This window comes from Epinephelus moara, chromosome 5 (genome assembly GCF_006386435.1).
Source record: "Epinephelus moara isolate mb chromosome 5, YSFRI_EMoa_1.0, whole genome shotgun sequence".
NCBI lineage: Eukaryota > Metazoa > Chordata > Actinopteri > Perciformes > Serranidae > Epinephelus > Epinephelus moara.
This window is the reverse complement of record NC_065510.1, coordinates 22,491,394-22,504,225: the sequence shown is the minus strand read 5'-3', so window position 1 is coordinate 22,504,225 and position 12,832 is coordinate 22,491,394. Positions and strand designations below refer to the sequence as shown.

Genomic DNA, 12,832 nt, shown 5'->3' with positions numbered 1-12,832 from the left:
CCCTCTTTAGGATAAGTTCTTGGATTTACCAAAGCTATAAATTACACAACGTTTCTAATGTTCTTCTTCCTTCATATATTCATCCACTTTAACCCTAATTTTACCAGCTGGTGCTAATAAACCCCTTGGCTTGCACACTTGCTATTGTCCCAACTAGAATCCCTATGTCAGCTTGTTATGTACCCTCACATAACCACAGAGTAAACTACAAAGCTCTTTCGAAAACCAGTTGAGTATCTGCTACCTCTCTGTGTGGTTTTCCACTAGCACAGCAGTTCAATAGGTTTCTTGTTCAATGGACCTGGGTAGATATCAGTCTGTTTTATAGTTTATCGATGCTTTAAGTCCTATTGAAGCTGTTTTAAGTTACTGCTGATGTAAACTGAACCTTACATGACAAGTTTTCCATTGGCGAACTGAACCAGGATGATTATATTTAACAAGATGTTATAGGAAATGCAATGTGTTTGTCACCAAGTTAGCATAGCTTCATTAGCAGTGCTGTTCTTCAATAAAAACACGTGTAATCAACCGCAGATGGACCTATTCAGTGCAACGCTACAGCCGTGCCAGCGCCGTTCACAGCATGGCTCAGTGCTATCTTTCCTACCATGGAAAAACCCTACAAGTTGACTGGTTGGCTCAGTAATCCCATCCAGCCATAAGGGGCACACATGTGAGTGGTGCTTATTGGGTTTCCACACAAAAGAGCCCCAGCAGGCCTCAATCAATGGGAGGCAGACTGCTGAGCTGTGCAGTAATGTTCCCTCTCTCTGACCATTAGATGGGTGAGTAAACAGGGACAAGACACTGGTGCTCGGCCCACCTGCAGTGCATCTGATGTCTGAGTTTTTTCCAAATCACAAAAACACTTTCCCACTTCACCCTCATGTTATCAAACCATGCAGATAGTTTGGCTAATGAAGTTTTTTAATATCTGCCTTTGGGAGTTCACTACCACAATAAAATGTAATTAAATTGAATTAGGATAAAAAGCATAAAAGAAATTAGCAGCAATGGTCGAAATGATGCATTCTCCAAAGCAACTGGAAAAAGACATTCTTCCTAACTGTTTTAAGGGAATTTCTCAATGCTTTAAGTACCACAAAGGAAAATCTACCAACTTCCCCATCTTCCTCTGCAGACACCCCTACAGTACTGGGGTCCTTGAGGAAAACCAGCACATTTCATGCTGTGTTCATGTCATGTGGGATGGATGGTAGAGGTAGGAAAAATTCCAATGTTTATGACTTGCATGAGTCATTAGACAACTGAAGACTGTTGTGTGAAAGAAGAACTGGCAGTGTGAAGGTTAATATTGTGCACTGGCAACAACACTATATACATTAAATCTGGTTTCACCTTGAATGATGAACTGGCTAATGATGTGAGACATCTTTGTTTGGTTTAAAGTAATTTCATATTATTATGTGCCAAGTTGGATATATTGAAGATTTCAGTAAAGTCAGAGTTTCCCATGACTTGGATGTTGATGTGAACACCACAGAATTTTCAGTAACTGTTTGTTAACAGTATCACCAGAGGAAGTAAAGCTAACCCCAGATTCACTATATTTGCTTTCTTGTTTTCAGTTCCTTGTCCGCAATTTTTGTAGCTTCCTCTTGGATGTGTGCAGTTTATGGTCTGGTTCCAGGTCACTACATGTGCCCATAAATGTCCCAAACACAGCAAAAAAGGGAAGAAAACAAGAAAATACAGGCAGAGGGCAAAGTCTCTACAGATAGATACACCGCCATACACCTCTAGGTGGTCATGAGTGATGATTGAGAGGGATTGCTTCTGTTTGAGTTCTGCACAGTATACCTTGAATCAGCTGCAGGCATCTTGGAAACAAAAAAAAAATCTGCATTGCCAGACAAAGCTAGAGGGTAAAAATGAATCTTTTTGTGATCTGACCCTTTAAAAACAAAGAAATCACTGACAAAAGGAGTTGCTGAAACATTGGTAGGAACTACTCAACAAGTAATCTATGCCCAGGATCTTTTACTAAGCAACAATGTCCTGAAAAATGAAGTGCGGTGGCAGAATGCTCCGTATCTGATCCAATGCACCAAAACAACTTAGCATTGCCAAACTAGTGATGCTAGAAAATTCAGATCAGGCGCTGGCCTAAATCTTCCCCAGTCACTCAGGGGATGGGGCAGAGGAAATGAGCGTAGCACAGAGTCTAAAGTTTTAGGAGGATGTGAGATGAAAATAGACCAGTATACGAGAATAATGACTGCAGTAAGAGGTCAGTGGATCCTGAGTGTGAGTGGCAGAGCCGTAACCCCCTGTGTTAAAAGAGGATTGCAGGCAGGTCACAGTGCAGACAGACACACACCAAGGCTGAAACATGAAGATTAACTTATTACTGAGAGGTCACTGTCTCTGCGGGGTGAATAACAGTTGCAATAACACTGCAGGAAAGCGAAAGGGTAGGAGAAGACTGTGTTCCAGTTGTGTCTGCAGTGTGCAACTGCCTTTGACAGTTTTAAAACTTTTTTTTTTTTAAATACCATAGTTAATACCACAGTTGATGGTTGTTGTTGTAACTCCTGTCAGTCATCTAGCTCCCCACAGAAATGATCATACAGCTGTGACTACTGGACACATTCATGCCATTACTTCACCCCTATACTATAAGCAAAGAACAGATACTGGAGGGGGAGGGAAACTTCCATCTTTCAAGCCCTAGGGTGAGATCAATTTAAAAGACTTTTAACAGCCAATAGATGCTACGATGACACACACAATCATTGCACTTAACAAGGCACTTTCAACACACAAACTCAGCTCACAAACACATACTAAAGAGGGGAGAGACTGAGAGCGTCCAGCTGAGATCAATGGACACTGATGCACATTAGCAGCAGCCTGTGCAGAACCAAAGCTGCACTGAGGAGGGGTCTGCCTGCCTGTGTGCACGACACTGGGTCAAACATGTCAGAACAGTTATGTCAAGGATGCAAAGGAAGCTCTGCACTGCATCTATTATACTGTAATGTGCTCCAGAGATACATTGATATAAGTACAGTAGATGTCTGCACAAAGGAACACTGATCTTCTTGGCAGAGAAAACTTTCCTGATTGGCAACATACATAAAATGAAAAATAAATGTGAACATGTTCTGGGTGACCTTTTAAACTTCTAGCATAACTTGCCTGAGGTTATAGCTGTGTGTATTTGCATTGGGCATTTAGCCAATACTCCAGGCAGGACATAGCTTTTAGCAAATCAATTGCATGTCTGAATCAATGCATTTTATCTATCATCAATACCATCAAGTACTGAGCCTATCTGAGGTGGTTGTTACATCCATGATCACCCTTACCCTCTACTAACTCATCCAGACTGGTGATCCTCCTGCCTCCATCCAGTGCGTATAACGTCCGGACTCCTTGAGGAAGGTTGACATTGTCCGACAGGGACCTTGTGAGCTCCATGAGCAGAGCATCCAGAGACCTGAACCGGTCGTTGGACACCGCATACACCAAACCTTTAAAGTATCTGTCTCCATTGCGATAAAACCGCACTTTTCTGGCTTTCTTCTCGGATGTGAGGGACTGGAGGGTGCGTGTGCGGTAGAAACTACAGTGCGCACTGTGCGCAGGGCTGGGGACCAGACCGTTGCCTCTGGAGCCTGACTGGGACCCGGAGACCGAGTTGGTCCTCGGTGTCCGGTGCGGCTTCTCTCGTTCCTCAAAGTGTTCAAATTCAATACTTCTGCTCAGCGACATGTTGTCTGGCTGTTTATCTTCCTCTTATAAACGAAATCCCAAACAGAGAAAAGCAACTTTTTATCCAGAGTGCTGGAAAAATCAATGCGTCCGCACGTGTGCTTCTCCAGCCAACACTTCCAGTCCACTGTGTGGGACTACTGGCTGCACCGGTTGCTGGTGACAAGTCCAAAACGCCAGAACCCAGCTCTTAAAAACGAGAAACAAGCCGAGGAATAATCTTAAAGTCCACAGCAAATGAATCCCGTCCTCCTGACTGATCCGATGAATTGATTTGTCTACCTACAACAGCACAGCAGGAGCAATAATCCAAACGCCAGCTCGGGATTATCCGGTTGAGACCGTGTCGAATAAAGAGCAGCTGACATTGACAGACATTGCAGTGGACCTGCCGCCGGCTGGCTTTCAAACAACCAAGCAATTTTACAAAACTTCGGCGCACCGCACCAAACACCGCAAGCCGCCTCCTTCTCCACCTCACATCCTTCCTCTGACTGGTCGGGCGCTCAAGCTGTCAAATCAGTGGATAATCAGAGAGGGGGAGGCTCTCCCTGCCTCAGGGTCCTAATGCTCTCTATTGTTCTGATAATTAATATTCACGACCTGGAAACAATGAGGTTCACACTGACTCAAATGTGTTCAAACTGAAAAATACCGCAGAAAGTTTTTCTTGAGTCTGGTCTGGAAATACAGAGGCTAGAAATAACATCATTAAACTAAATAAATATAGGACTACAAAAATATATTATAGTACTGAAAATTCAATGCATTTATCAGGTACATTTACATTACAATTATCAATTTTGCAGACACTTTTGTCCAAAGTGATGAACAAATTAAATATGTCGTTATTTCATTCATTTATTTTGTATTTAAACAGATAGGCTTGTATTATATCAACATCCTCTTGAGACTAACTTTTGTTTGGTATGCATTTTTAATTTCTCCTAGCTTTTTTGGACCAGTAGTATAACAAACTAAACATTGTCAGCGATAATAAAGTCCCAATGTCCTCAAACAAGATGATAATAGGGTCCTAATGTCTTCAAACAAGTGCTTCCAAGTTCCTAATTAATGGTGTCTTAGCTTGTTACTGTTGCTAAAAATGGTCAAATTTGTTGCCATGGCAAACTACAAACATTATTAATCACAAATAAACAAGTTTCAACCATAAAATGTGATCAGGTTTTGGATCTTTTCCCTTTTTGTGTTCTGATCAGCTGCAGACTGACTTGTGCCATCTTGTTTGTACATGGATCAGTGTATTGTGGTCTTACTACCACTGGCACAAAAAAAGTGTCCATGAAAGAGGACAACAGGTCTATGAAGTATAAGGTCAAGTAAACCCAAAATGTGATGTGCTCATATGAGGACACAGGGTCTCAGGAGGATATAACAGCAAATGTATATCTACCCTTACTATGGGAAGTTAGCAGTAAACTAATCAAAAACTAAATCAACAATCACAAAAAAGCTGTAATAAAACATATACTTACAGGTAATGCTTCAACTGGCATTTGGGGAGCAAATAAAATATGTCAGTAATTGGACATGGATCTGACAAAATGGTGGACAACGTAAGGCAAGTCCTTTTAATATTAAATCAGTATGGCTGACAAGTGGTGATTGTTTTCACTAGTAAAAATGACATGTCACTTACATCGTCACAAGCTAAAGACAATGCCATTCCCTATACTAAAAATGGTACAGTGTTGAACAGTCAGTTGCTAAGGCAGATGAATAACACTCACAGCAGAGGCGGAGCAGGGGGTGGCTTCTTGGGCTCCAGCCCTAAATGTTTTCTCTAAAGTCTTGAATCTTTTAGGTTTTTAAAATAACTTCAACTTTGTGTCATTCAGATAATAATATGTTGTTATACTATACAATTCCCTATGGAAATCTAAAAGTAATCTTGTGTTGACCTAACATTCAATTCAAAGTACTAAAAGAGCACATTTATTTGGCTTTGTCGCAGGGCCTTAGAGATAGGGTGAGGAGCTCAGACATCTGGAGGGAGCTCAGAGTAGAGCTGCTGCTCTGTCATATCGAAAGGGGCCAGCTGAGGTGGTTTGGGCATCTGGTCAAGATGCCTTCTGACAGCCTATCGTTAGAGGTTTCCGGGCACGTCCAACTGGTGGGAAGCCTCAGGGAAGACCTAGAACACGCTGGAGGGATTATATATCTTATCTTGCCTGGGAACGCCATGAGATTCCCCAGGAGGAGCTGGAAAACGCTGAGGAAGGGGGACGTATAGAGTACTTTGCTCAGCCTGCTGCCCCCACATCAATGGATGGATGGATGGATGGATACAGGGGGTCCTTGATTTGCAAATGAAGCAGCCCAGAGTATTATAGCATGGATTTAAATGTAGCAGATTTGTCAACTAAATATCAATTCTGTGAACTCTACTGCAGCATAATATAAAATAGGTTTCAGGATTAGTAAAACTTCTGGGGTGACCTCTAGCTCACCTGGTAGAGCATGTGCCTTACTCAAGCTGAGTCCTTGGCAGTGGCTCAGGCCAAATTCCAACCCATGACCCTTTGCTGTGTCATCGCCACTCTCTCCTGCCTTTCCTGTCACTCTCTAGCTGATTCACCATAAAAAAGGCAAAAAAGCTCAAGTAGTAAAAATTACTATCCTACTAGTAACGTCAGAAAATTTTGCATCTCTTTGGGTGGCAGGAGTGAAATTGGTCATCCTCAGCATTTGTTGTGTTATGGTTTCAGAATGATGAAGACAGTTGGAGAACAATTAGATACAAAATAGTGTGTAGGTTCTACTGGATGATCTTTTTCTTTGGCATCTATCATGTTTTTCCCGAGTGATATACACATTGTTAGACATAGTATTATCTCAAAAGGGCTTTAGAAAGTGTGCATAATGCTGCAGTAAATGGGTTAAAAATCTTCCTGGGGGAACATGCCACTGGACGCCCTTAGATTTGGGCTGAGACCCCAATGATTAAAAAGTCTGCCCCTGACTCAAAGTTTGATAAACTACTTGATTGCTGTATTTATCTACACATAGAGTGTGCTACAGGCAAAAAAAGCAACACACCATATACATATATAACTTACACATAGAGCGATACATACATAGACAGTTATGTTTGCCTCTGACATGAACACAGTATGGCTGTGTCGCAGAGCCCAGCAAACACTAAGCTAGACCCTCTATGTCTGCCAAAGAGTGAGCCTGGATTATACAGGGCAATGCCAGTTTTACTCACCGCCTGGTGGGTTCCTAGTGGAAACTCACCACCATTCCCTGCCAGGCTCTTATATATACCTGCGTCACCACCTGGCGCAGCCCAGTAGGGACCTGAGCCACACTCTCACTGCAGCTTGTCAAAAAGCAGGGCAAACAGTGGTAACAGGCAGACTGGGGATGAGTTAACCCACTTTTCAACTACAGTAGCCTAATTCCTGAAGCCAACAGAAAGTAATAAGTCTATCTTTGTCACATTTTAGAGGCACTCATGTGGGACAAAGCAGTTTTTAAAGGCCAAGTTAAACTTTTTGACCATAAAATCTACAGGTAAAGTCACTTATATATATTAGAATAGTTCACTCACAGAAAAACTAGATTTACTGCTTTGCAGATGTATGCCTCCGCGAACCAATCAAGTTAGACTTACAGTTTACATCCATGTCTGTAAAAACATGGATGCTTCACACACATCTTCCCCCCGGCAGCACAAAAGAGATACAATCAGCAGTTTCAAGGTGGACACCCAAGATTAGTGTCACCAATTCAGTATCTGACCAAATGTCTCCTCTTCTGTTTCTGACTTATCCTATTGAGTAATTGCCAGAAAAGCATTCTTGCAGAACATTATGATGTCACAGTGAAGCTGACCTTTGACCTTTAGGATCTAAAATGTCATCTCTTTATTATGTATTCGATAAGACATTTGTGTGAAATTTTGTCACAAATAGCACATGAATTCTTGTGTTTTGGCCAAAAACACCACAGGCCTTTGACCACCAAATTCTAATCAATTCATTCTTGAGTCCAAGCGGATGTTTGTGCCAAATTTAAGGAAACTCCTTAAAGGCTTTCTTGAGATATTGCCATCATGAGAATGAGGCAGATACAAGGTTACAGTTAACTTGACCTTTGACCACTAAATTATAATCACTTCATTGCTGAGTCCAAGTGAACGTTTGTACCAAATTTGAAAAAATTCCCTCAAGGTGTGCTTGAGATATTGCTTTCATAAGAATGAGACAGTCAAGGTCACAGTAACCTTAACCTTTGACCTATGACTGCCAAAAGAAAATCAGTTTCTTTGAGTCCAAGTTGTTTTTGTTTTAAATTTGAAGATATTCCCTCAAGGCATTCTTGAGATATGGCGTTCACAAGAATGGGACACACAGACAGACGGATGGATGGACAACGCAAAAACATAATGCCTCCGGTCATGCTATTGCAGCGGGGAGGCACAGAAAACAGCATTATGTATTTCTACAGTGATCATAATTTAAAATACAAGCTACCCTGTTTCACAAACATGACTGTGGTAAACAAACCTCTGACAGAAAACAATCAAAATTAAGCTTTTCGTAGATGGTGAGTGTTAGTTTATTCTTTATTCTTCATTTGGATCACAATTTGCTTCTACAGTGTCTGATAGTCTTTATGGGGTCCACACAAACTAACGTAAAAAACAACAACAACAACAACAACAACAACGTAAAATCACACTATCAATAGAACAAGAAAAGTAACATTAAGTCTATCATAACCATCAGTAAATAACAGAAATTAGGTCATGTGCATTAAAAGACATGTAAGTCAATGTAGGAGAGATACCAGCTGCCATTCTTGTATTTGGAGGTTTGGTTTGGTTTTACATTAAAGCAGATTGTGTGTTTGAGGAAGGAAATTAGGTTTTGAGTGAATAGAAATATAATAATGTAAGTGACCTCATCTGTCTATTGTCCCAGGTTTTATTCATGTATTCCCTCTTTATTTGATTCCCTCATTTCATTCAAGTCTATATAAACACCACCAATGAGTTTCCAGCAGCATCTTAGGAATTCTTCAAACTGAAAGCCAGCTGTGTTGGATGCATTGTTTGAGCAGCCCTTTGAGGGAGGAAGTCGCTCAGCAGAAAGCAAATAGGAAATACTGTTTCCCCAGCAGAGGGGAAATCCTGTACAGAATGACAAAGCAGAAAATCCCTCAATGACAAGAATCCCTCTCCCTAAATTAAAAATAACAATCAGGTTGGCGATAAGGCTTAAAAGCCTCCTCTGACTGTTTCTCCTGGTACTTTTGGTAAGCTACCAATATAATGTAGTTTACGGGGGATTTGGGGAATAAGTCTCCTCGGGCGTTTGTAGGAAAATCACTTAGCAAAACAATCCACTCTTAAGGAAACAATGCAAAGCATGTGATCAGTTTCAAACAGGTTTCAGGCTAAAATCCCATGCCTTAGGAATATACTATAGGCTTCTCATTATAGGAATTTTAACGATCTTTTTAAATCAGATATTAATTGTTTCCTATGTCATAAAATGTGAAAATATTGCTGTAATAACTACATTTATATTTGGAAATGAAATTCAGAAATGTTACATACACCCTCATTGCGAAGAAGCATAGACCATCTTTTGACAGAAAGTAGATAAAAGGCCTCTGGAGATATATATTTATGAAACTATATGTCTCTAAACCCACTGACAGGCAGCATGCGTGGGTTTGTGTGTTATTTTCATGGCAGTCACCAGGTGTCACAACACGCACACAATTTCAGATTAATGTGCCAATAAAGATGAGGATATGGCTCTGGGGTCAAAGGTTAAGAGAGAGGAAAGGCAGCAGTAGAAGACGGATCAGTGTTGTATGATTGTGTGTGTCCTAACATCCCACGGGCATCACAGCCAGAGCTGCAGGGAACATTTTCAGCCCCAGTTTGTGTTCTGACGGAGCTATGATCAATGCAAAATGCAAACATACAAGTATTGTTTTCATTTAAGAAACCGATAAGTACACCGATCAAAATCTTAATTCATAAATGGTTGTTTAGTTTTCATGAGATCAAGGTTAAAGTAATTTCTGACTGATCTAATGAAGTTGAGAGACAAAAGAAAATACTTCAATGCCCTCTAGTGTTCACCAATGAACACTAAATGAGAGCATGAGGAATTCTATATTTTGCAATAACTTAAGAAACCCAGGTATGTCTTAACTGATTATAAAATGACATGGAAGCTGTGTGAAAATTTGCAAGTGAAAGGTAAAGTTTGAAGGTGATTGTTCATATGAACAAATCTCTCACCTGTTGGTATTAAACAGACACAGTTTAAGGAAGGCGGCACGGTGGTGTGGTGGTTAGCACTGTCGCCTCACAGCAAGAGGGTTCCCGGTTCGATCCCGGGTGTGGGAGCCCTTCTGTGCGGAGTTTGTATGTTCTCCCCGTGTCAGCGTGGGTTCTCTCAGGGCACTCCGGCTTCCTCCCACAGTCCAAAAACATGCAGATTGGGGACTAGGTTAATTGATAACTCTAAATTGTCCGTAGGTGTGAATGTGAGTGTGAATGGTTGTTTGTCTCTATGTGTCAGCCCTGTGATAGTCTGGCGACCTGTCCAGGGTGTACCCTGCCTCTCGCCCGATGTCAGCTGGGATAGGCTCCAGCCCCCCCGCGACCCTCAAGAGGATGAAGCGGAATGAATGAATGAATGTTTAAGGAAGACCAGATGTGATTTGTGAGTAATACAGGAGGAATGAAAGGCCCCACTCTGGTTACTTTAGATGCATTTTGGTGACAGAGCATTGGCCAGTATAGTTTATTGCCAAGTTGGTTCCAACTTTGGAATTTGCCTTAGCGCATACAAGAGAAATACAATAAAAATATTAAGAGAAAATAGAAATAAAGGCAAAGTACTGCAACAGTCGAGAACAAAAACACACAAGACAAAAAATATGGAAAAGATACTAAAACTAGAATTACCGCCTGGTGGTTGTATGCCTCCACGAACTAGTCAAGTTGCAGTTACAGTTTACATCCATGTCTGTCCAGACTCATGCAGCCATGACAGTTGGCAATGCTTTAAATATGGATGTTGCTGCAAAGAAGCTACAAATTCTAAAACATAGATGCTTCACACAAATCTTCCCCTCGGCAGAGCAGATCTATACAATTAGCACAGTTTTAAGATGGACACCCAATTTTAGTGTAACCAATTCAGTATCTGACCAAATGTCTCCCCTTCTGTAACTGAATTATGGCGTTGAGTAATGACCAGAAAAGTGTTTTATGCAGAACATTATGATGTCACAGTGAAGCTGATCTTTGACCTTTTGAATATAAAATGTCATCACTTCATCATTGTATCCTATTAGAAATGCATTATTTGTATATTCTTATATTACCACCAAAATCTAATCAGTTCATAGATGAGTCCAAGTGGACGAAATTCCCTTAAGCGTACTTGAGATGTTGCATTAACAAGAGTGGGATGGACAAATGGACAACCTGAAAATATAAGGCCTTCAGCCATGGCTGTCGCCAACGCGGAGGCATAAAAAACACTATGACATCACAAATATGTACAATATACCTGAATCAGAATGATAAAGCTGTTATGTTTTGTGCAGGATGTGTAAAAATCTTCATCAGGAGCTATACAAAAGTTCACAATATAGTGAATATGTGCAGTGTGCAGAGATGATAGTCCAAGGTGTATATTGCTTCCTCTTTACAATGACTGGTACAATCTTGCTGATCTTACACTTGAGACCCTGAAATACTTGAGCTCCATCACTCAGGACAGGAACTCCCACTCAGCCCAAAAGCCATGGCAGTGTATCATAGCTATAGAATGAAGGGTGCTGACTCTATTCCCAGCTGCTTAACACTCGACTGTAAACTGCCTCAGTGTATGAAGACATCTTAACTACCTCATAGACAAGTCGCAGACATGCAGTCCTGAGGTCACCCAGCCAGACAATCTCCACTCCTTGGCTGCACCTTGAGAGTCTGCCCATGAAAATCACAAACAGAATTGGTGACAAACCACAATGTTGGGCCCTGTTGAGCCCAATGCCAATTACACAGCTATTACTCCAGTTATACAAAACTGAATGGCTCATAACAACGACCCAGGAACCCCATATTCCAGCAGCACCCTGCAAAAACACCTTGGAGGCTGTATTAAAAGCCTGGTATAAGTCCACAAAGCACACAGACTGAATGTGAAAACTGTACAGCTTCTGAATCTTGGGTATGACAACATGCCTCCTTTCTCAGAGCCCTCAGTTTGATTACCTCTTTCACCACTGGTGTCAACTGGTGGGATTTTGGATTACCTACTTTCAGGATACAACTGAGAGCTGCCACTCCTGCAATGGAGGCTTTTTACACGATCAGCTGGGATCCATGTTCTCAACCATTACTGCCATGGGATGCAGGGAAAATTTCAGTGTAGGGGGGAGATGAAGACTTTGCAGACAGAGGCTTCAGCCAAATGTTCCAAGTGCAACTGTTTTCCACTATAAATCCAACCAAACACCAGGTAGTGATCAGCTGACAACTGTGGCTGATAATACATCTGATCACCATTAAACGTTTTCTGGTATTGGGTACAATTACAAAGAACATTGCATTTAAATAAACAAGTAAAACATCTCTCATGTTTAAATTAGGCCATTCCTTCAAATCATCCTATTCCAAGTTTCTTTGCTTCCCTGTCACCCAAATAAGTGTGGAAGTCCCTAAGCACAATTATGGAGTCATCAAGCAGTACCTTCCTACCTCCACTCCTAGTCCAGGCAAGGTAGAGTTTTATTCTTTATTTTTCTTTTCATAAGGACACTGTTCCTGTAGTCTGGCCCCTCACCTGGGACCAATTTGCCTTCAGAGACCTCCAAGGAGCTGTCACCTCTGACAACACAGCTCCCAGGATCACAGGGGTATGGAAACCCCTCCTCCAGTATAATAAGGTGGTGATTCTCAGAGGGGTGCAGAGGAACCCAAAGGACAAAAGCCAATTAGCAGCATTTACAAGTACAGGGAATACAATTTAGGCAATTTTGACTCCTGTTTAATATCTGTGTATTAGAGGGAATACTAAGATCTTGA

General features: G+C 41.3%; 1 protein-coding gene across 3 annotated transcripts in view; it reads right to left on the bottom strand.

Moving 5' to 3' along the window:
- dclk2a (doublecortin-like kinase 2a) overlaps positions 1-4,226 on the bottom strand; it is a 62,823-nt gene extending 58,597 nt beyond the window's left edge. For all 3 annotated transcript variants that reach the window (XR_007569984.1, XM_050045107.1, XM_050045108.1), the window contains exon 1: positions 3,336-4,226. Coding sequence is in view for 2 of the 3 variants with exons in the window: in XM_050045107.1 (XP_049901064.1) it covers positions 3,336-3,741 (406 nt within the window). In the remaining variant the exon portion in view is untranslated. The remainder of the gene's footprint in view (positions 1-3,335) is intronic.
- Between the last annotated feature and the right edge of the window lie 8,606 nt (positions 4,227-12,832).